Consider the following 26,112-nt stretch of genomic DNA (forward strand, 5'->3'; position numbering starts at 1 on the left):
TTTCCTCCACAAGAGGGCCCCACAGGACACACTTCCTCCACACGAGGGCGACACAGGACACACTTCCTCCACACGAGGGCGCCAGAGGACACACTTCCTCCACACGAGGGCGCCACAGGACACACTTCCTCCACACGAGGGCGACACAGGAAACACTTCCTCCTCACGAGGGCGCCACAGGACCCACTTCCTCCACACGAGGGCGACACAGGACACACTTCCTCCACACGAGAGCGACACAGGACACACTTCCTCCACACGAGGGGAGACACAGGACACACTTTCTCCACATGAGGATACCAGAGGACACACTTCCTCCACACGAGGGCGCCACAGGAAACACTTCCTCCACACAAGGGCGCCACAGGACAAACTTCCTCCACACGAGGGCTCCAGAGGACACACTTCCTCCACACGAGGAACCCACAGGACACACTTCCTCCAAACGAGGGCTCCACAGGACACACTTCCTCCACACGAGGCCGCCACAGGACACACTTCCTCCACACGAGGGCGCTACAGGACACACTTCCTCCACACGAGGGCCCCACAGGACACACTTCCTCCACACGAGGGCCCCACAGGACACACTTCCTCCACACGATGGCGCCACAGGACACACTTCCTCCACACGAGGGCGCCACAGGACACACTTCCTCCACACGAGGGCCCCACAGGACACACTTCCTCCACACGAGGGCGCCACAGGACACACTTCCTCCACACGAGGGCCCCACAGGACACACTTCCTCCACACGAGGGCCCCAGAGGACACACTTCCTCCACACGAGGGCCCCACAGGACACACTTCCTCCACACGAGGGCCCAACAGGACACACTTCCTCCACACGAAGGCCCCACAGGACACACTTCCTCCACACGAGGGCCCCACAGGACACACTTCCTCCACACGAGGGCCCCACAGGACACACTTCCTCCACACGAGGGCGCTACAGGACACACTTCCTCCTCACGAGGGCGCCACAGGACACACTTCCTCCACACGAGGGCGACACAGGACACACTTCCTCCACACGAGGGCCCCACAGGACACATTTCCTCCGCACAAGGGCGCCACAGGAGACATTTCCTCCACAAGAGGGCCCCACAGGACACACTTCCTCCACACGAGGGCGACACAGGACACACTTCCTCCACACGAGGGCGCCAGAGGACACACTTCCTCCACACGAGGGCGCCACAGGACACACTTCCTCCACACGAGGGCGACACAGGAAACACTTCCTCCTCACGAGGGAGCCACAGGACCCACTTCCTCCACACGAGGGCGACACAGGACACACTTCCTCCACACGAGAGCGACACAGGACACACTTCCTCCACACGAGGGGAGACACAGCACACACTTTCTCCACACGAGGGCGACACAGGACACACTTCCTCCACACGAGGGCCCCACAGGACCTACTTCCTCCACACGAGGGCCCCACAGGACCTACTTCCTCCACACGAGGGCCCCACAGAATACACTTCCTCCACACGAGGGCGCCACAGGACACACTTCCTCCACACGAGGGCCCGACAGGACACACTTCCTCCACACGAGGGCGCCACAGGACACACTTCCTCCACACGAGGGCCCCACAGGACACACTTCCTCCACACGAGGGCTCCACAGGACACACTTCCTCCAAACGAGGGCACCATAGGACACACTTCCTCCACACGAGGGCGCCACAGGACACACTTCCTCCACACGAGGGCCCCACAGGACACACTTCCTCCACACGAGGGCGACACAGGAAACACTTCCTCCTCACGAGGGAGCCACAGGACCCACTTCCTCCACACGAGGGCGACACAGGACACACTTCCTCCACACGAGAGCGACACAGGACACACTTCCTCCACACGAGGGGAGACACAGGACACACTTTCTCCACACGAGGGCGACACAGGACACACTTCCTCCACACGAGGGCGCCACAGGGCAAACTTCCTCCACAAGAGGGCTACACAGGACACACTTCCTCCACACGAGGGCGCCACAGGACACACTTCCTCCACACGAGGGCCCCACAGGACCTACTTCCTCCACACGAGGGCCCCACAGAATACACTTCCTCCACACGAGGGCGCCACAGGACACACTTCCTCCACACGAGGGCCCCACAGGACACACTTCCTCCACACGAGGGCGCCACAGGACACACTTCCTCCACACGAGGGCCCCACAGGACACACTTCCTCCACACGAGGGCTCCACAGGACACACTTCCTCCAAACGAGGGCACCATAGGACACACTTCCTCCACACGAGGGCGCCACAGGACACACTTCCTCCACACGAGGGCCCCACAGGACATACTTCCTCCACACGAGGGCCCCACAGGACACACTTCCTCCACACGAGGGCGCCACAGGACACACTTCCTCCACACGAGGGCGCCACAGGACACACTTCCTCCACACGAGGGCCCCACAGGACACACTTCCTCCACACGAGGGCGCCACAGGACACACTTCCTCCACACGAGGGCCCCACAGGACACACTTCCTCCACACGAGGGCCCCAGAGGACACACTTCCTCCACACGAGGGCCCCACAGGACACACTTCCTCCACACGAGGGCCCCACAGGACACACTTCCTCCACACGAAGGCCCCACAGGACAAACTTCCTCCACACGAGGGCCCCACAGGACACACTTTCTCCACACGAGGGCCCCACAGGACACACTTCCTCCACACGAGGGCGCTACAGGACACACTTCCTCCTCACGAGGGCGCCACAGGACACACTTCCTCCACACGAGGGCGACACAGGACACACTTCCTCTACACGAGGGCCCCACAGGACACATTTCCTCCGCACAAGGGCGCCGCAGGAGACATTTCCTCCACAAGAGGGCCCCACAGGACACACTTCCTCCACACGAGGGCGACACAGGATACACTTTCTCTACACGAGAGCGCCACAGGACACACTTCCTCCACACGAGGTCGCCACAGGACACACTTCCTCCACACGAGGGCCCCACAGGACACACTTCCTCCACACGAGGGCCCCACAGGACACACTTCCTCCACACGAGGGCCCCACAGGACACACTTCCTCCACACTAGGGCCCCACAGGACACACTTCCTCCACACAAGGGCGCCACAGGATACACTTCCTCCACATGAGGGCGACACAGGAAACACTTCCTCCACGCGAGGGCGCCACAGGGCACACTTCCTCCACACGAGGGCCCCACAGGACACACTTCCTCCACACGAGGGCGCCACGGGACACACTTCCTCCACACGAGGGCCCCAAAGGACACACTTCCTCCACACGAGGGCCCCACAGGACACACTTCCTCCACACGAGGGCCCCACAGGACACACTTCCTCCACACGAGGGCGCAACAGGACACACTTCCTCCACACGAGGGCGCCACAGGAAACACTTCCTCCAAATGAGGGCGCCACAGGACACACTTCCTCCACACAAGGGCCCCACAGGACACACTTCCTCCACACGAGGGCCCCACAGGACACACTTCCTCCACACAAGGGCGCCACAGGACACACTTCCTCCACACGAGGGCTCCAGAGGACACACTTCCTCCACATGAGGGCCCCACAGGACACACTTCCTCCACACGAGGGCTCCACAGGACACACTTCCTCCACATGAGGGCACCACAGGACACACTTCCTCCACACGAGGGCGCCACAGGACACACTTCCTCCGCACGAGGGCCCCACAGGACACACTTCCTCCACACGAGGGCGCCACAGGACACACTTCCTCCACACAAGGGCGCCACAGGACACACTTCCTCCACACGAGGGCTCAAGAGGACACACTTCCGCCACACGAGGAACCCACAGGACACACTTCCTCCACACGAGGGCTCCACAGGACACAATTCCTCCACACGAGGGCACCACAGGACACACTTCCTCCACACGAGGGCGCCACAGGACACACTTCCTCCACACGAGGGCCCCACAGGACACACTTCCTCCACACGAGGGCGACACAGGACACACTTCCTCCACACGAGGGGAGACACAGGACACACTTTCTCCACACGAGGGCGACACAGGACACACTTCCTCCACACGAGGGCGCCACAGGGCAAAATTCCTCCACAAGAGGGCAACACAGGACACACTTCCTCCACACGAGGGCGACACAGGACACACTTCCTCCACACGAGGGCGCCACAGGACACACTTCCTCCACACGAGGGTGTCACAGGACACACTTCCTCCACACCATGGGCGACACAGGACACACTTCCTCCATACGAGGGCGCCACAGGACACACTTCCTCCACACGAGGACGTCACAGGACACACTTCCTCCACACGATGGGCGACACAGAACACATTTCCTCCACACCAGGGCGCCACAGGGCACACTTCCTCCACACGAGGGCAACACAGGACACACTTCCTCCACACGAGGGCCCCACAGGACACACTTCCTCCACACGAGGGCCCCACAGGACACACTTCCTCCACACAAGGGGAGACACAGGACACACTTCCTCCACACGAGGGTCGACACAGGACACACTTCCTCCACACGAGGGCGCCAAAGGACACACTTCCTCCACACGAGGGCGCCACAGGACACACTTCCTCCACACGAGGGCGCCACAGGACACACTTCCTCCACACGAGGGCACCACAGGACACACTTCCTCCACACGAGGGCCCCACAGGACACACTACCTCCACACGAGGGCCCCACAGGACACACTTCCTCCACACGAGGGCGCCACAGGACACACTTCTTCCACACAAGGGCCCCACAGGACACACTTCCTCCACACAAGGGCGCCACAGGACACACTTCCTCCACACAATGGCGCCACAGGACACACTTCCTCCACACGAGGGCTCCAGAGGACACACTTCCTCCACACGAGGAACCCACAGGACACACTTCCTCCACACGAGGGCTCCACAGGACACAATTCCTCCACACGAGGGCACCACAGGACACACTTCCTCCACACGAGGGCGCCACAGGACACACTTCCTCCACACGAGGGCCCCACAGGACACACTTCCTCCACACGAGGGCGACACAGGACACACTTCCTCCACACGAGGGGAGACACAGGACACACTTTCTCCACACGAGGGCGACACAGGACACACTTCCTCCACACGAGGGCGCCACAGTGCAAACTTCCTCCACAAGAGGGCAACACAGGACACACTTCCTCCACACGAGGGCGACACAGGACACACTTCCTCCACACGAGGGCGCCACAGGACACACTTCCTCCACACGAGGGCCCCACAGGACACACTTCCTCCACACGAAGGCCCCACAGGACAAACTTCCTCCACACGAGGGCCCCACAGGACACACTTCCTCCACACGAGGGCCCCACAGGACACACTTCCTCCACACTAGGGCCCCACAGGACACACTTCCTCCACACAAGGGCGCCACAGGACACACTTCCTCCACACGAGGGCGACACAGGAAACACTTCCTCCACGCGAGGGCGCTACAGGGCACACTTCCTCCACACGAGGGCCCCACAGGACACACTTCCTCCACACGAGGGCCCCACAGGACACACTTCCTCCACATGAGGGCGACACAGGAAACATTTCCTCCACGCGAGGGCGCCACAGGGCACACTTCCTCCACACGAGGGCCCCACAGGACACACTTCCTCCACACGAGGGCCCCACAGGACACACTTCCTCCACACGAGGGCCCCACAGGACACACTTCCTCCACACGAGGGCGCCACGGGACACACTTCCTCCATACGAGGGCGCCACAGGACACACTTCCTCCACACGAGGGCGTCACAGGACACACTTCCTCCACACGATGGGCGACACAGGACACACTTCCTCCATACGAGGGCGCCACAGGACACACTTCCTCCACACGAGGGCGTCACAGGACACACTTCCTCCACACGATGGGCGACACAGGACACATTTCCTCCACACGAGGGCCCCACAGGACACACTTCCTCCACACGAGGGCCCCACAGGACACACTTCCTCCACACAAGGGGAGACACAGGACACACTTCCTCCACACGAGGGTCGACACAGGACACACTTCCTCCACACGAGGGCGCCAAAGGACACACTTCCTCCACACGAGGGCGCCACAGGACACACTTCCTCCACACGAGGGCGCCACAGGACACACTTCCTCCACACGAGGGCACCACAGGACACACTTCCTCCACACGAGGGCCCCACAGGACACACTTCCTCCACACGAGGGCCCCACAGGACACACTTCCTCCACACGAGGGCGCCACAGGACACACTTCTTCCACACGAGGGCCCCACAGGACACACTTCCTCCACACGAGGGCGCCACAGGACACACTTCCTCCACACGAGGGCGACACAGGAAACACTTCCTCCACGCGAGGGCACCACAGGACACACTTCCTCCACACGAGGGCCCCACAGGGCACACTTCCTCCACACGAGGGCGCCACAGGACACACTTCTTCCACACGAGGGCCCCACAGGACACACTTCCTCCACACAAGGGCGCCACAGGACACACTTCCTCCACACGAGGGCCCCACAGGACACACTTCCTCCACACGAGGGCGCCACGGGACACACTTCCTCCACACGAGGGCCCCACAGGACACACTTCCTCCACACGATGGGCGACACGGGACACACTTCCTCCATACGAGGGCGCCACAGGACACACTTCCTCCACACGAGGGCGTCACAGGACACACTTCCTCCACACGATGGGCGACACAGGACACATTTCCTCCACACCAGGGCGCCACAGGGCACACTTCCTCCACACGAGGGCAACACAGGACACACTTCCTCCACACGAGGGCCCCACAGGACACACTTCCTCCACACGAGGGCCCCACAGGACACACTTCCTCCACACAAGGGGAGACACAGGACACACTTCCTCCACACGAGGGTCGACACAGGACACACTTCCTCCACACGAGGGCGCCACAGGACACACTTCCTCCACACGAGGGCGTCACAGGACACACTTCCTCCACACGATGGGCGACACAGGACACATTTCCTCCACACCAGGGCGCCACAGGGCACACTTCCTCCACACGAGGGCCCCACAGGACACACTTCCTCCACACGAGGGCCCCACAGGACACACTTCCTCCACACAAGGGGAGACACAGGACACACTTCCTCCACACGAGGGTCGACACAGGACACACTTCCTCCACACGAGGGCGCCACAGGACACACTTCCTCCACACGAGGGGCGACACAGGACACACTTCCTCCACACGAGGGCCCCACAGGACACACTTCCTCCACACGTGGGCGCCACAGGACACACTTCCTCCACACGAGGGCCCCACAGGACACACTTCCTCCACACGAGGGCGCCACAGGACACACTTCCTCCACACGAGGGCGCCACAGGACACACTTCCTCCACACGAGGGCGCCACAGGACACACTTCCTCCACACGAGGGCCCCACAGGACACACTTCCTCCACACGAGGGTGCCACAGGACACACTTCCTCCACACGAGGGCCCCACAGGACACACTTCCTCCACACGAGGGTGCCACAGGACACACTTCCTCCACACGAGGGCCCCACAGGACACACTTCCTCCACACGAGGGCCCCACAGGATACACTTCCTCCACACGACGGCGCCACAGGACACACTTCCTCCACACAAGGGCGCCACAGGACACACTTCCTCCACACGAGGGCTCCAGAGGACACACTTCCTCCACACGAGGGCCCCACAGGACACACTTCCTCCACACGAGGGCTCCACAGGACATACTTCCGCCACACGAGGGCCCCACAGGACACACTTCCTCAACACGAGGGCCCCACAGGACACACTTCCTCCACACAAGGGCGCCACAGGACACACTTCCTCCACACGAGGGCCCCACAGGACACACTTCCTCCACACGAGGGCCCCACAGGACACACTTCCTCCACACGAGGGCTCCAGAGGACACACTTCCTCCACACGAGGGCCCCACAGGACACACTTCCTCAACACGAGGGCCCCACAGGACACACTTCCTCCACACGAGGGCGCCACAGGACACACTTCCTCCACACGAGGGCGCCACAGGACACACTTCCTCCACACGAGGGCGCCACAGGACAAACTTCCTCCACACGAGGGCGCCACAGGACACACTTCCTCCACACGAGGGCGCCACAGGACACACTTCCTCCACACGAGGGCCCCACAGGACACACTTCCTCCACACGAGGGCGCCACAGGACACACTTCCTCCACACGAGGGCGCCACAGGACACACTTCCTCCACACGAGGGCCCCAAAGGACACACTTCCTCCACACGAGGGCGCCACAGGACACACTTCCTCCACGCGAGGGCGCCACAGGACACACTTCCTCACCTTGTAAACGTCAAAGTTGTCGATGATGGCGTCGAAACACGTGTAAAGGTCGTTCAGCAAAGTCACGACCTGCAACACAATGAGGAGGAGCTGGAAGTGAACTGGGCCGGGGCGCGGGCCAGGGCGGGGCGCGGGGTGCGGGCCGGGGCGCGGGGTGCGGGCCGGGGCGCGGGGCGCGGGCCGGGATCTAACACTGTGTTTACTTTATATTTGTGATAGTACAAAGAGCGTAGAACATACACAAATACACAAGTATAAGTGACTTTAAAGTCGCATGACGCGTCTGCCTCTGTGGGAGGGGCATCTGTGGGAGGGGCATCTGTGGGAGGGGCATCTGTGGGAGGGGCATCTGTGGGAGGGGCATATGTGGGAGGGGCATCTGTGGGAGGGGCATCTGTGGGAGGGCATCCTATGGGAGGGGCATCTGTGGGAGGGGCATCTGTGGGAGGGGCATCTGTGGGAGGGGCATCTGTGGGAGGGGCATCTGTGGGAGGGGCATCTGTGGGAGGGGCATATGTGCTAAACATTCATCATAGTTTTACTTAAGTTGCAGTTTGTGAAGAAATGTTGAAAAGAAAAAGTTTAATCAGGAAGTGGAGTTGAATCTCTCTGTGATGTCATCAGTGTGCGACACAGAGACAGTTACACTTAACTGACACTTAACTGACACTCGGGGTGCTCTCTGTGTGCTCTCTGTGTCAAACCTCTGTGTGCTCTCTGTGTCAAACCTCGGGGTGCTCTCTGTGTCAAACCTCGGGGTGCTCTCTGTGTGCTCTCTGTGTTAAACCTCCGGGTGCTCTCTGTGTCAAACCTCCGGGTGCTCTCTGTGTCAAACCTCGGGGTGCTCTCTGTGTGCTCTCTGTGTTAAACCTCCGGGTGCTCTCTGTGTCAAACCTCGGTGTGCTCTCTGTGTGCTCTCTGTGTTAAACCTCCGGGTGCTCTCTGTGTGCTCTCTGTGTCAAACATCGGGGTGCTCTCTGTGTCAAACCTCGGGGTGCTCTCTGTGTCAAACCTCGGGGTGCTCACCTCCATGGGGGTGCTCTCTGCAGAGATGGAGGTGAAGCCCACGATGTCGCTGAAGTAAATCGTCACAGAGTCGAAAGCTTCAGCCTGAACCGTCTCTCCTCGTTTAAGCTGCTCTGCCACAGAACTGAAACACAGAGACACAACAGAACTGAAACACAGAGACACAACAGACCTGAAACACAGAGACACAACAGACCTGAAACACAGAGACACAACAGACCTGAAACACAGAGACACAACAGAACTGAAACACAGAGACACAACAGACCTGAAACACAGAGACACAACAGACCTGAAACACAGAGACACAACAGACCTGAAACACAGAGACACAACAGAACTGAAACACAGAGACACAACAGAACTGAAACACAGAGACACAACAGAACTGAAACACAGAGACACAACAGACCTGAAACACAGAGACACAACAGAACTGAAACACAGAGACACAACAGAACTGAAACACAGAGACACAACAGAACTGAAACACAGAGACACAACAGACCTGAAACACAGAGACACAACAGAACTGAAACACAGAGACACAACAGAACTGAAACACAGAGACACAACAGAACTGAAACACAGAGACACAACAGAACTGAAACACAGAGACACAACAGAACTGAAACACAGAGACACAACAGAACTGAAACACAGAGACACAACAGAACTGAAACACAGAGACACAACAGACCTGAAACACAGAGACACAACAGAACTGAAACACAGAGACACAACAGACCTGAAACACAGAGACACAACAGAACTGAAACACAGAGACACAACAGACCTGAAACACAGAGACACAACAGAACTGAAACACAGAGACACAACAGAACTGAAACACAGAGACACAACAGAACTGAAACACAGAGACACAACAGAACTTAAACACAGAGACACAACAGAACTGAAACACAGAGACACAACAGAACTGAAACACAGAGACACAACAGAACTGAAACACAGAGACACAACAGAACTGAAACACAGAGACACAACAGAACTGAAACACAGAGACACAACAGAACTGAAACACAGAGACAGATGTCGTACTAAAGACTGAGAGTGTGATGCTGTAGCAGTATTTGCAGTGGCAGTATTTGCAGAGGTAGTATTTGCAGTGGCAGTATTTGCAGTAGCAGTATTTGCCGTGGCAGTATTTGCAGAGGTAATATTTGCAGTGGCAGTATTTGCAGTGGCAGCATTTGCAGTGGCAGTATTTGCAGTGGCAGTATTTGCAGAGGTAGTATTTGTAGTGGCAGTATTTGCAGAGGTAGTATTTGCAGTGGCAGTATTTGCAATAGCAGTGGAAGTATTTGCAGTAGCAGAATTTGCCGTATTTGCAGTGGCAGTATTTAAAGTGGCAGTATTTGCAGTATTTGCAGTGGCAGTATTTGCAGTATTTGCAGTGGCAGTATTTGCAGTATTTGCAGTGGCAGTATTTAAAGTGGCAGTATTTGCAGTATTTGCAGTGGCAGTATTTGCAGTATTTGCAGTGGCAGTATTTGCAGTGGCAGTATTTGCAGTGGCAGTATTTGCAGTGGCAGTATTTGCAGTATTTGCAGTGGCAGTATTTGCAGTATTTGCAGTGGCAGTATTTGCAGTTTTTGCAGCGGCAGTATTTGCAGTATTTGCAGTATTTGCAGTGGCAGAATTTGCCGTATTTGCAGTGGCAGTATTTAAAGTGGCAGTATTTGCAGTATTTGCAGTGGCAGTATTTGCAGTATTTGCAGTGGCAGTATTTGCAGTGGCAGTATTTGCAGTGGCAGTATTTGCAGTATTTGCAGTGGCAGTATTTGCAGTGGCAGTATTTGCAGTAGCAGTGGCAGTATTTGCAGTAGCAGTGGCAGTATTTGCAGTATTTGCAGTATTTGCAGTATTTGCAGTGGCAGGATTTGCAGTATTTGCAGTGGCAGGATTTGCAGTATTTGCAGTATTTGCAGTGGCAGTATTTGCAGTATTTGCAGTATTTGCAGTGGCAGTATTTGCAGTGGCAGTATTTGCAGTGGCAGTATTTACAGTGGCAGTATTTGCAGTAGCAGTGGCAGTATTTGCAGTATTTGCAGTAGCAGTGGCAGTATTTGCAGTATTTGCAGTATTTGCAGTGGCAGTATTTGCAGTGGCAGTATTTGCAGTAGCAGGGGCAGTATTTGCAGTATTTGCAGTGGCAGTAGTGGCAGTATTTGCAGTATTTGCAGTATTTGCAGTGGCAGTATTTGCAGTAGCAGGGGCAGTATTTGCAGTATTTGCAGTATTTGCAGTGGCAGTAGTGGCAGTATTTGCAGTATTTGCAGTATTTGCAGTGGCAGTACTCACTGGGGCAGGATCTGGTAGAGCAGTGCCTCGGCCTTCCTCTTCTCCTCGTGATACGCCTGCGTCCGCTCCTCCACCAGCTCCTCCAGGTTGTTGGCGTAAAGCTCCATCCGAGACAGAAGGTTGTCCAGGATGTTTGTCCGAGACTCCCTGGACACAAGCTGGACGTAAGACTCTGAGGTCCAGGTCCTGGTCCTGGTCCCAGTCCAGGTCCTGGTCCCAGTCCCAGTCCAGGTCCAGTCCAGGTCCTGGTCCCAGTCCCAGTCCCAGTCCAGTCCTCACTTGTTCTGTTTCCGCAGCAGGACTTTGATGTGGTTGAAGTCCGGTCTCTCGGTCGGTTCCTCGGCCCAGCAGCGGGACATGAGCTGGCCCAGTTCTGGACTGTGGACCTGAGGGTCCAGAGTGGGTCTGAGGCAGGGCCACTCCCCGAGTACCACACGGTCCACAATCTCTGCACAAACAGGACTTCATGAGACGCTCTCATTCTTCACAGGGAAATGTAACATGTGTTCTGGGACTGACGCTCACGACGCTCTGCAGTCTGTTTTTGACCAGTTTAGTTCCTTTTTACTGAACAGTTCATGGTGATGTAAACAGCACGACACACAATACAAACATATAATCATATTTTGAGCTTCTCTTCCACAGGTTTGTCCCAATCCTTCTCTTCCACAGTTTGTGGTGTGGAATTTTCAATATTCCACACGACTGTGAAGCTCAAGGCGTCGCTCAAAAGCAAAATAATTTAAAATAAAAAATTTTAAATGAATGAAATGATCTTTCATTTCCTGAGATGGAAATCAGACTGATTTATACATTTATGCAAATGAGGACTAAACCAGGACCAAACCAGGACCAAACCAGGACTAAACCAGGACTAAACCAGGTATAAACCAGGTCTAAACCAGGTCTAAACCAGGACTAAACCAGGTCTAAACCAGGTCTAAACCAGGTCTAAACCAAGACTAAACCAGGTCTAAACCAGGTCTAAACCAGGACTAAACCAGGACTAAACCAGGACTAAACCAGGTCTAAACCAGGTCTAAACCAGGTCTAAACCAGGTCTAAACCAGGACTAAACCAGGTCTAAACCAGGACTAAACCAGGACTAAACCAGGACTAAACCAGGTCTAAACCAGGACTAAACCAGGACTAAACCAGGACTAAACCAGGTCTAAACCAGGTCTAAACCAGGACTAAACCAGGACTAAAGCAGGACTAAACCAGGACTAAACCAGGACTAAACCAGGTCTAAACCAGGACTAAACCAGGACTAAACCAGGACTAAACCAGGTCTAAACCAGGTCTAAACCAGGTCTAAACCAGGACTAAACCAGGACTAAACCAGGACTAAACCAGGACTAAACCAGGTCTAAACCAGGACTAAACCAGGACCAAACCAGGACTAAACTGAGTGGATCTCACCTTTAGGACTGAGTGGATCTCCCTGGAGGTAGAAGGCTCCTCGTCGCAGCGCCACCTCCTGGACGACGATGCCAAAGCTGTAAACATCGCTCTTCTGCGTCCCCTGAGGGGGAGGAGCCTCGAGCCGCAGCAGCTCAGGGGCCATCCACAACCGCTCTGAGAAACAGGACCAGGACTGAACCAGGACTGAACCAGGACTGAACCAGGACTGAACAAGAACTGAACCAGGACTGAACCAGGACTGAACCAGGACTGAACCAGGACTCAACCAGGTCTAAACCCGCTTTAAACCCGCTTTAAACCCGCTCTAAACCCGCTTTAAACCCGCTCTAAACCCAGTTTATACCCGCTCTAAACCCGCTCTAAACCCGCTCTAATCCCGATTTAAACCCGCTCCAAACCCGCTATAAACCCGCTCTAAACCCAGTCTATACCCGCTCTAAACCCGCTCTAAACCCGCTCTAAACCCAGTCCAAACCCGCTCTAAACCGCTATAAACCTGCTCTAAACCCAGTCTGGACCCGCTCTAAACCCGCTCTTAACCCAGTATAAACCCGCTCTAAACCCGCTCTAAACCCGCTCTAAACCCGCTCTAATCCCGATTTAAACCCGCTCCAAACCCGCTCTAAACCCGCTCTAAACCCGCTCGAAACCCGCTCTAAACCCAGTCCAAACCCGCTCTAAACCGCTATAAACCTGCTCTAAACCCAGTCTGGACCCGCTCTAAACCCGCTCTTAACCCAGTATAAACCCGCTCTAAACCCGCTCTAAACCCGCTCTAAACCCGCTCTAAACCCAGTCCAAACCCGCTCTAAACCGCTATAAACCTGCTCTAAACCCAGTCTGGACCCGCTCTAAACCCGCTCTAAACCCAGTCTAAACCCGCTCTAAACCCGCTCTAAAACCGGTCCGGGCAAGCTCTAAACCCGGTCTGGACCCGCTCTAAACCCGCTCTACACCCGCACTAAACCCACTCTAAACCCGGTCTGGACCCGTTCTAAACCCGCTTTAAACCCGCTCTAAACCCAGTCTAAAGCCACTCTAAACCCGCTCTAAACCCGCCCTAAACCCGCTCTAAACCCGCCCTAAACCCGCCCTAATCCCGCCCTAAACCCGCCCTAAACCCGCTCTAAACCCGCCCTAATCCTGCCCTAAACCCGCCCTAAACCCGCTCAGGACCAGGACTCACGGGCGTAGTAGGCGTGGGCGTCGGCGCTGCTCTCGCCGTCCGCTCTGAAGCTGGACAGGCCGTAGTCTGTGATCTTCAGGACGAAGCGATTGTCCACGACACAGTTTGAAGACTTCAGCTTCCCATGAGACACGATCACACTGTTGTGGAGGAACAGCATGCCCTGCACAGAAGAGACCGGGTCTGAACCGGGTCTGAACCGGGTCTGAACCGGGCCTGAACCGGGTCTGAACCGGGTCTGAATCGGGTCTGAATCGGGACTGAACCGGGTCTGAACCGGGCCTGAACCGGGTCTGAATCGGGTCTGAATAGGGACTGAACCGGGTCTGAACCGGGCCTGAACCGGGTCTGAATCGGGTCTGAACCGGGTCTGAACCGGGCCTGAACCGGGCCTGAACCGGGTCTGAATCGGGTCTGAATAGGGACTGAACCGGGTCTGAACCGGGTGTGAACCGGGTCTGAATAGGGACTGAACCGGGTCTGAATCGGGACTGAACCGGGTCTGAATCGGGTCTGAATAGGGACTGAACCGGGTCTGAACCGGGCCCGAACCGGGTCTGAACCGGGCCTGAACCGGGCCTGAACCGGGCCTGAAGTGTGTCGTTACCTTGACGATGTCGTTGAGGAGTGAATACTTGAACATCCAGTCCAGAGTGATGCTGTCGTTCTCCAGAATGTCCTGCACAAAAACACCAGAACATTCTGAGAGTTTCATTCCATCACACGTTCTGTTCCATCAGAGCCACAGCTGCCCTGGGGCAGAGTGACAGATGTCAGCGTCTGATCGTTCTCTTCTTATATATTATATATTATATATCATATATATATGTACACTTTTAACAAATGAACCATAATAAAATGTCCTGATCTGGATTAAAATGACTCATTGTAGTTTCACGAGCAGAAGAGCAGTATTTTTAATCAAAGTAGAAGCAGTGTTAGTAGTAGTAATAGTATTAGCATTAGCAGTAATAGTATTATTAGTGATAGTATTAGTAGTGATAGTTGTAGTAGTAATAGTATTAGTAGTAATAGTATTATTAGTGATAGTATTAGTAGTGATAGTAGTAGTAGTAATAGTATTAGTAGTAATAGTATTATTAGTGATAGTATTAGTAGTGATAGTAGTAGTAGTAATAGTATTAGTAGTAATAGTATTATTAGTGATAGTATTAGTAGTGATAGTAGTAGTAGTAATAGTATTAGTAGTAATAGTATTAGTAGTAGTAGTAGTAGTTGCAGTACCTGCAGACTCCCTCGGGGGCAGTATTCTGTGATGATGCAGATGTTTGAAGGATCGATACAAGCGCCGATGAAGCGAGTCAAGTGTTCATTCTGAACGTCTCTCATCTACAACACACACAACACACACAACACACACATGACAACACACATGACAACACACACACAACACACACATGACAACACACACAACACACACATGACAACACACACAACACACACAACATACACACACAACACACACACAACACACACAACACACACACAACACACACATGACAACACACACATGACAACACACACAACACACACATGACAACACACACAACACACACATGACAACACACACAACACACAGATGACAACACACACAACACACACATGACAACACACACATGACAACACACACAACACACACATGACAACACACACAACACACACATGACAACACACACAACACACAGATGACAACACACACAACACACACACACAACACACACATGACAACACACACAACACACACACAATACACACAACACACACATGACAACACACACATGACAACACACACATGACAACACACACAAGACACACATGAAAACACACACACAACACACACAACACACACATGACAACACACAAATGACAACACACACAACACACACAACAAACACATGACAACACACACACAACAAACACAACACACATGACAACACACACACACATGACAACATACACAACACACACATGCCAACACACAAAACACACACATGACAACACACACAACACACACATGACAACACACACATGACAACACACACAACACACAGATGACAACACACACAACACACACACACAACACACACATGACAACACACACAACACACACACAATACACACAACACACACATGACAACACACACATGACAACACACACATGACAACACACACAAGACACACATGAAAACACACACACAACACACACAACACACACATGATAACACAAACACAACACACACAACATACACATGACAACACACACAACACACACATGACAACACACAAATGACAACACACACAACACACACAACACACACATGACAACACACACAACAAACACATGACAACACACACACAACAAACACAACACACATGACAACACACACAACACACACACACATGACAACATACACAACACACACATGCCAACACACAAAACACACACATGACAACACACACAACACACACATGACAACACACACATGACAACACACACATGACAACACACACAACACACACATGACAACACACACATGACAACACACACAACACACACAACAAACACATGACAACACACACAACACACATATGACAACACACACAACACACACAACACACACAACACACACAGCACACACATGACAACACACACAACACACACATGACAACACACACAACACACACACAACACACATATGACAACACACACAACACACACATGACAACACACACAACACACATGACAACACACACAACACACACATGACAACACACACAACACACAAATGACAACACACACAACACAAACATGACAACACACACAACACACACATGACAACACACACATGACAACACACACAACACACACATGACAACACACACATGACAACACACACAACACACACATGACAACACACACAACACACACAACACACACATGACAACACACACAACATACACATGACAACACACACACAACACACACAACATACACATGACAACACACACAACACACACATGACAACACACACATGACAACACACACATGACAAAACACACAACACACACATGACAACACACACATGACAAAACACACAACACACACATGACAACACACACAACACACACATGACAAAACACACAACACACACATGACAACACACAAATGACAAAACACACAACACACACATGACAACACACACACACGACAACACACACAACACACACAACATACACATGACAACACACACAACACACACATGACAACACACACATGACAACACACACATGACAAAACACACAACACACACATGACAACACACACATGACAAAACACACAACACACACATGACAACACACACAACACACACATGACAAAACACACAACACACACATGACAACACACAAATGACAAAACACACAACACACACATGACAACACACACAACACACACATGACAACACACACATGACAACACAACACAAACAACACAACACAAACATGACAACACACACAACACAACACAAATATGACAACACACACAACACACACATGACAGCACACACAACACACACATGACAACATACACAACACACACATGACAACACAACACACACATGACAACACACACATGACAACACACACATGACAACACAACACAACACACAAATGACAACACACACATGACAACACACACAACACACACATGACAACATACACAACACACACACAACACACACATGACAAGACACACATGATAACACACACATGACAACACAACACACACATGATAACACACACATGACAACACAACACAAACATGACAACACACACATTACAACACAACACAACACAAACATGACAACACACACAACACAACACAAACATGACAACACAAACAACAAAACACAAACATGACAACACAAACAACACAACACAAAAATGACAAGTTATGATGTCACAGTGTGATATGAAAACAATAATAATCTGATGCAGTAATTATTGAAATATTGTGGAGAGTTTAGCAGAATTGTACAAATGATACTTTGACTTTGGGGGAATAATCACATATTCCAAAAACGGAAGATATAAAAGGGTTAAATAACGGCTGTCTTCATGGAGCAAAGGATCATGGTCTTTGGAGCAAAGGATCATGGTCTTTGAAGCAAAGGATCATGGTCTTTGAAGCAAAGGATCATGGTCTTTGGAGCAACTGGAACAAAACGATTCATTTCAGCAAAAGAGCTTTTGTTTTCCTGTGAAGCTGCAGTACTGCTCCTGTCCTCTGGGTGGAGCTGCAGTACTGCTCCTGTCCTCTGGGTGGAGCTGCAGTACTCCTCCTGTCCTCTGGGTGGAGCTGCAGTACTGCTCCTGTCCTCTGGGTGGAGCTGTAGTACTGCTCCTGTCCTCTGGGTGGAGCTGTAGTACTGCTCCTGTCCTCTAGGTGGAGCTGCAGTACTGCTCCTGTCCTCTGGGTGGAGCTGTAGTACTGCTCCTGTCCTCTGGGTGGAGCTGTAGTACTGCTCCTGTCCTCTGGGTGGAGCTGTAGTACTGCTCCTGTCCTCTGGGTGGAGCTGCAGTACTGCTCCTGTCCTCTGGGTGGAGCTGTAGTACTGCTCCTGTCCTCTGGGTGGAGCTGTAGTACTGCTCCTGTCCTCTGGGTGGAGCTGCAGTACTGCTCCTGTCCTCTGGGTGGAGCTGCAGTACTGCTCCTGTCCTCTGGGTGGAGCTGTAGTACTGCTCCTGTCCTCTGGGTGGAGCTGTAGTACTGCTCCTGTCCTCTGGGTGGAGCTGCAGTACTGCTCCTGTCCTCTGGGTGGAGCTGTAGTACTGCTCCTGTCCTCTGGGTGGAGCTGTAGTACTGCTCCTGTCCTCTGGGTGGAGCTGTAGTACTGCTCCTGTCCTCTGGGTGGAGCTGCAGTACTGCTCCTGTCCTCTGGGTGGAGCTGTAGTACTGCTCCTGTCCTCTGGGTGGAGCTGTAGTACTGCTCCTGTCCTCTGGGTGGAGCTGCAGTACTGCTCCTGTCCTCTGGGTGGAGCTGTGTGGAGTTTACCAGCTCCAGTCTCACTTAATTCACTGTTGAAGTAGAATTGAAGAGCACTAACCCACTGTCCACAAGGGGGAGCCACTCACGTGTTTGAGCTCAAACAGAACCTTCCTGTTCAGTTCCACTCGCTTCCTGTTTACGTACTTGATCGCCACAATGTTCCCCTGAAAAAGAGAACGAGACATTTAGAGACAACGGACGTCCCCCAGTGTGTGTGAAGGGTGTGGCTAAAGCATGTGTGTGTGAGGGGCGTGGCTAAAGCATGTGTGTGTGAGGGGCGTGGCTAAAGCGAGTGTGTGTGAGGGGTGTGGCTAAAGCGAGTGTGTGTGAGGGGCGTGGCTAAAGCGAGTGTGTGTGAGAGGCGTGGCTAAAGCGAGTGTGTGTGAGGGGCGTGGCTAAAGCTAGTGTGTGTGAGAGGCGTGGCTAAAGCTAGTGTGTGTGAGGGGTGTGGCTAAAGCTAGTGTGTGTTTGTTTTTATACGGTTTATTTACCTGCTAATAGTATTACCTAGTCTTGTGCTAGTTATTTTTACTTTATTTTATTTTTATTTTATTCTATTATCATTATTTTATTGTTATTATCTGATTTTTTATCTTTTTGTATTTTTTATTATCTATTTTATATTATTTTCCCCCCTCCATTCCCTATTAAGAGAGGAGAGGAGTTTTGTTCATAAGAGTTTTTTTGTTTTTGAAACTTCCTATAATATGTCCTTTCCTCCTGTTTCTACTGCAACAACCACATGTCCCCGTGGGACATTAAAGGTTTATCTTAAAGCGAGTGTGTGTGAGGGGCGTGGCTAAATTTAGTGTGTGTGAGCGGCGTGGCTAAAGCTAGTGAGCGTGAGGGGCGTGGCTGAAGCTTGTGTGTGTGAGGGGCGTGGCTAAAGCTAGCGTGTGTGAGGGGCGTGGTCTAAAGCTAGCGTTTGTGAGGGGCGTGGCTAAACTTATTGTGTGTGAGGGGCGTGGCTAAAGCTAGTGTGTGTGAGGGGCGTGGCTTAAGCTAGTGTGTGTGAGGGGCGTGGCTAAAGCTAGTGTGTGTGAGGGGCGTGGCTAAAGCGAGTGTGTGTGAGGGGCGTGGCTAAAGCTTGTGTGTGTGAGGGGCGTGGCTAAAGCTTGTGTGTGTGAGGGGCGTGGGAGGGGCGTGGCTAAAGCTAGCGTGTGTGAGGGGCGTGGTCTAAAGCTAGCGTGTGTGAGGGGCGTGGCTAAACTTAGTGTGTGTGAGGGGCGTGGCTAAAGCTAGCGTGTTTGAGGGGCGTGGCTAAACTTAGTGTGTGTGAGGGGCGTATGTCATGCTAATGCTAATGCTAACATCAGACGCTTTATGACCTGGAAATTTAAAATAGTGGCTCTTGACAAATCGAGTGCCATAAACAGGAAAAAGCTGTTGCTAACGCGCTACGCTAGCTTTGTGTTGCTAACGTGCTTTGCTAGCTCTGTGTTGCTAACGTGCTTTGCTAGCTTTGTGTTGCTAACGCGCTTTGCTAGCTCTGTGTTGCTAACGTGCCTTGCTAATTCTGTGTTGCTAACGTGCTTTGCTAGCTCTGTGTTGCTAACGTGCTTTGCTAGCTCTTTGTTGCTAACGTGCTTTGCTAGCTCTCTGTTGCTAAGGCTGCACATAGTCGTTAGCATCAGTGGAAAACACGTCGCTTTAGCACGAGATCGAGTCAGAGTTTGGAGACAAATGATTCTTTTGTGTTTCTGGTTTTGACCTGAGTTTGCTTGTTCTCTCTCTCGTCCAATCATCTGGCTGCGCTGTGAAGCTCCTCCCCCTGAGCCTGGACATTTACCTTGTAGTATCCGGTTTTGGCGAACACCTGCAGGTTTCCATCTCCCGTCATCAGAGAGCCGTAGTTTGATCCTCTCTGAAACAAACGGAAAGACGAAAAACATTTGATGTTTTTAGGTTTTTTCAAAGGAAATTCCCTCATAAGAAGTTAAAGAAGGTAATGTTTATGCTTAACACGCTCAGACGTCGCCTTAAGGCCTCCAGACGTCGCCTTAAGGCCTCCAGACGTCGCCTTTAGGCCTCCAGACGTCGCCTAAAGGCCTCAGACGTCGCCTTTAGGCCTCCAGACGTCGCCTTTAGGCCTCCAGACGTCGCCTGCAGACGTCACCTTTAGGCCTCCAGACTTCGCCTTTAGGCTTCCAAACGTCGCCTTCAGGCCTCCAGACGTCGCCTTTAGGCCTCCAGACGTCGCCTTTAGGCCTCCAGACGTCGCCTTAAGCCTTTAGGCCTCCAGACGTCGCCTTAAGCCTTTAGGCCTCCAGACGTCGCCTTTAGGCCTCCAGACGTCGCCTTTAGGCCTCCAGACGTCACCAGACGTCGCCTTTAGGCCTCCAGACGTCGCCTTTAGGCCTCAAGACGTCGCCTTTAGGCCTCCAGACGTCGCCTTTAGGCCTCCAGACGTCGCCTTTAGGCCTCCAGACGTCGCCTGCAGACGTCACCTTTAGGCCTCTAGACTTTGCCTTTGGGCCTCCAGACGTCGCCTTTAGGCCTCCAGACGTCGCCTTTAGGCCTCCAGACGTCGCCTTTAGGCCTCCAGACGTCGCCTTTAGGCCTCCAGACGTCACCAGACGTCGCCTTTAGGCCCCCAGACATCGCCTTTAGGCCTCCAGACGTCGCCTTTAGGCCTCCAAACCTCACCCTTAGGCCTCCAGACCTCACCAGACGTCACCTTTAGGCCTCCAGACATCGCCTTTAGGCCTCCAGACGTCGCCCTTAGGCCTCCAAACGTCACCATTAGGCCTCCAGACGTCGCCTTTAGGCCTCCAGACGTCGCCTTTAGGCCTCCAGACGTCACCAGATGTCGCCTTTAGGCCTCCAGACGTCGCCTTTAGGCCTCCAGACGTCACCTTTAGGCCTCCAGACGTCGCCTTTAGGCCTCCAGACGTCACCAGACGTCGCCTTTAGGCCTCTAGACGTCACCTTTAGGCCTCCAGACGTCGCCTTTAGGCCTCCAGACGTCACCTTTACGCCTCCAGACGTTGCCTTAAGGCCTCCAGACGTCGCCTTTAGGCCTCCAGACGTCGCCTTTAGGCCTCCAGACGTCGCCTTTAGGCCTCCAGACGTCGCCTTTAGGCCTCCAGACGTCGCCTTTAGGCCTCAAGACGTCGCCTTTAGGCCTCCAGACGTCGCCTTTAGGCCTCCAGACGTCGCCTTTAGGCCTCCAGACGTCGCCTGCAGACGTCACCTTTAGGCCTCTAGACTTTGCCTTTGGGCCTCCAGACGTCGCCTTTAGGCCTCCAGACGTCGCCTTTAGGCCTCCAGACGTCGCCTTTAGGCCTCCAGACGTCGCCTTTAGGCCTCCAGACGTCACCAGACGTCGCCTTTAGGCCCCCAGACATCGCCTTTAGGCCTCCAGACGTCGCCTTTAGGCCTCCAAACCTCACCCTTAGGCCTCCAGACCTCACCAGACGTCACCTTTAGGCCTCCAGACATCGCCTTTAGGCCTCCAGACGTCGCCCTTAGGCCTCCAAACGTCACCATTAGGCCTCCAGACGTCGCCTTTAGGCCTCCAGACGTCGCCTTTAGGCCTCCAGACGTCACCAGATGTCGCCTTTAGGCCTCCAGACGTCGCCTTTAGGCCTCCAGACGTCACCTTTAGGCCTCCAGACGTCGCCTTTAGGCCTCCAGACGTCACCAGACGTCGCCTTTAGGCCTCTAGACGTCACCTTTAGGCCTCCAGACGTCGCCTTTAGGCCTCCAGACGTCACCTTTACGCCTCCAGACGTTGCCTTAAGGCCTCCAGACGTCGCCTTTAGGCCTCCAGACGTCGCCTTTAGGCCTCCAGACGTCGCCTTTAGGCCTCCAGACGTCGCCTTTAGGCCTCCAGACGTCACCAGACGTCGCCTTTAGGCCTCCAGACGTCGCCTTTAGGCCTCAAGACGTCGCCTTTAGGCCTCCAGACGTCGCCTTTAGGCCTCCAGACGTCGCCTTTAGGCCTCCAGACGTCGCCTGCAGACGTCACCTTTAGGCCTCTAGACTTTGCCTTTGGGCCTCCAGACGTCGCCTTTAGGCCTCCAGACGTCGCCTTTAGGCCTCCAGACGTCGCCTTTAGGCCTCCAGACGTCGCCTTTAGGCCTCCAGACGTCACCAGACGTCGCCTTTAGGCCCCCAGACATCGCCTTTAGGCCTCCAGACGTCGCCTTTAGGCCTCCAAACCTCACCCTTAGGCCTCCAGACCTCACCAGACGTCACCTTTAGGCCTCCAGACATCGCCTTTAGGCCTCCAGACGTCGCCCTTAGGCCTCCAAACGTCACCATTAGGCCTCCAGACGTCGCCTTTAGGCCTCCAGACGTCGCCTTTAGGCCTCCAGACGTCACCAGATGTCGCCTTTAGGCCTCCAGACGTCGCCTTTAGGCCTCCAGACGTCACCTTTAGGCCTCCAGACGTCGCCTTTAGGCCTCCAGACGTCACCAGACGTCGCCTTTAGGCCTCTAGACGTCACCTTTAGGCCTCCAGACGTCGCCTTTAGGCCTCCAGACGTCACCTTTACGCCTCCAGACGTTGCCTTAAGGCCTCCAGACGTCGCCTTTAGGCCTCCAGACGTCGCCTTTAGGCCTCCAGACGTCGCCTTTAGGCCTCCAGACGTCGCCTTTAGGCCTCCAGACGTCGCCTTTAGGCCTCCAGACGTCGCCTTTAGGCCTCCAGACGTCACCAGACGTCGCCTTTACGCCTATAGACGTCACCTTTAGGCCTCCAGACGTCGCCTTTAGGCCTCCAGACGTCACCAGACGTCGCCTTTAGGCCTCCAGAAGTCGCCTTTAGGCCTCCAGACTTCACCAGACGTCGCCTTTAGGCCTCCAGACGTTGCCTTTAGGCCTCCAGACATCGCCTTTAGGCCTCCAGACGTCGCCTGCAGACGTCACCTTTAGGCCTCCAGACTTCGCCTTTAGGCTTCCAGACGTCGCCTTCAGGCCTCCAGACGTCGCCTTTAGGCCTCCAGATGTCGCCTTTAGGCCTCCAGACGTCGCCTTAAGCCTTTAGGCCTCCAGACGTCGCCTTTAGGCCTCCAGACGTCGCCTTTAGGCCTCCAGACGTCACCAGACGTTGTCTTTAGGCCTCCAGACATCGCCTTTAGGCCTCCAGACGTCGCCTTTAGGCCTCCAGACGTCGCCTTTAGGCCCCCAGACGTCACCTGCAGACGTCACCTTTAGGCCTCTAGACTTCGCCTTTGGGCCTCCAGACGTCGCCTTTAGGCCTCCAGACGTCGCCAGACATCGCCTTAAGGCCTCCAGACGTCACCTTTAGGCCTCCAGACGTCGCCTTTAGGCCTCCAGACGTCGCCTTTAGGCCTCCAGACGTCGCCTTTAGGCCTCCAGACGTCACCAGACGTCGCCTTTAGGCCTCCAGACGTCGCCCTTAGGCCTCCAGACGTCACCAGACGTCGCCTTTAGGCCTCTAGACGTCACCTTTAGGCCTCCAGACGTCGCCTTTTGGCCTCCAGACGTCATCAGACGTCGCCTTTAGGCCTCCAGACGTCACCAGACGTCGCCTTTAGGCCACCAGACGTCGCCTTTAGGCCTCCAGACGTCACCAGACGTCGCCTTTAGGCCTCCAGACGTCGCCTTTAGGCCTCCAGACGTCGCCTGCAGACGTCACCTTTAGGCCTCCAGACGTCGCCTTTAGGCCTCCAGACGTCGCCTTTAGGCCTCCAGACGTCACCAGACGTCGCCTTTAGGCCTCCAGACGTCGCCTGCAGACGTCACCTTTAGGCCTCTAGACTTTGCCTTTGGGCCTCCAGACGTCGCCTTTAGGCCTCCAGACGTCGCCTTTAGGCCTCCAGACGTCGCCTTTAGGCCTCCAGACGTCGCCTAAAGGCCTCCAGACGTCGCCTGCAGACGTCACCTTTAGGCCTCCAGACTTCGCCTGCAGACGTCACCTTTGGGCCTCCAGACGTCGCCTTTAGGCCTCCAGACGTCGCCTTTAGGCCTCCAGACGTCGCCTTTAGGCCTCCAGACGTCGCCTATAGGCCTCCAGACGTCGCCTGCAGACGTCACCTTTAGGCCTCCAGACTTCGCCTTTAGGCTTCCAAACGTCGCCTTCAGGCCTCCAGACGTCGCCTTTAGGCCTCCAGACGTCGCCTTTAGGCCTCCAGACGTCGCCTTAAGCCTTTAGGCCTCCAGACGTCGCCTTAAGCCTTTAGGCCTCCAGACGTCGCCTTTAGGCCTCCAGACGTTGCCTTTAGGCCTCCAGACGTCGCCTTTAGGCCTCCAGACGTCGATTTTAGGCCTCCAGACGTCACCAGACGTCGCCTTTAGGCCCCCAGACATCGCCTTTAGGCCTCCAGACGTTGCCTTTAGGCCTCCAAACCTCACCCTTAGGCCTCCAGACCTCACCAAACGTCACCTTTAGGCCTCCAGACATCGCCTTTAGGCCTCCAGACGTCGCCTTTAGGCCTCCAGACGTCACCAGATGTCGCCTTTAGGCCTCCAGACGTCGCCTTTAGGCCTCCAGACGTCGCCTTTAGGCCTCCAGACGTCACCAGACGTCACCTTTAGGCCTCCAGATGTCGCCTTTAGGCCTCCAGACGTCGCCTTTAGGCCTCCAGACGTCACCAGACGTCACCTTTAGGCCTCCAGACGTCGCCTTTAGGCCTCCAGACGTCGCCTTTAGGCCTCCAGACGTCGCCTTTAGGCCTCCAGACGTCACCTTTAGGCCTCCAGACCTCCTGTTATTTTAGCTGAGTAATTCCCTAAACAAGATTTT

General features: G+C 54.3%; 1 protein-coding gene across 1 annotated transcript in view; it reads right to left on the bottom strand.

Annotated features, from left to right (window-relative positions):
• The window catches only part of npr1b (natriuretic peptide receptor 1b), a 149,002-nt gene that overhangs the window by 15,477 nt on the left and 107,413 nt on the right, over nucleotides 1-26,112 (bottom strand). Inside the window, exons 9-18 of the mRNA XM_072461371.1 lie at nucleotides 21,190-21,264; nucleotides 19,487-19,564; nucleotides 15,577-15,681; nucleotides 14,939-15,010; nucleotides 14,332-14,494; nucleotides 13,143-13,298; nucleotides 12,000-12,168; nucleotides 11,721-11,867; nucleotides 9,396-9,519; nucleotides 8,370-8,438 (exon numbers count right to left, since the gene is read on the bottom strand). Coding sequence (XP_072317472.1) covers nucleotides 8,370-8,438; nucleotides 9,396-9,519; nucleotides 11,721-11,867; nucleotides 12,000-12,168; nucleotides 13,143-13,298; nucleotides 14,332-14,494; nucleotides 14,939-15,010; nucleotides 15,577-15,681; nucleotides 19,487-19,564; nucleotides 21,190-21,264 — 1,158 coding nt within the window. The remainder of the gene's footprint in view (nucleotides 1-8,369; nucleotides 8,439-9,395; nucleotides 9,520-11,720; nucleotides 11,868-11,999; nucleotides 12,169-13,142; nucleotides 13,299-14,331; nucleotides 14,495-14,938; nucleotides 15,011-15,576; nucleotides 15,682-19,486; nucleotides 19,565-21,189; nucleotides 21,265-26,112) is intronic.

Source organism: Eucyclogobius newberryi, unplaced genomic scaffold, assembly GCF_026437365.1.
Source record: "Eucyclogobius newberryi isolate DKJ021-1_F unplaced genomic scaffold, fEucNew1.0.hap1 SCAF_3, whole genome shotgun sequence".
NCBI lineage: Eukaryota > Metazoa > Chordata > Actinopteri > Gobiiformes > Gobiidae > Eucyclogobius > Eucyclogobius newberryi.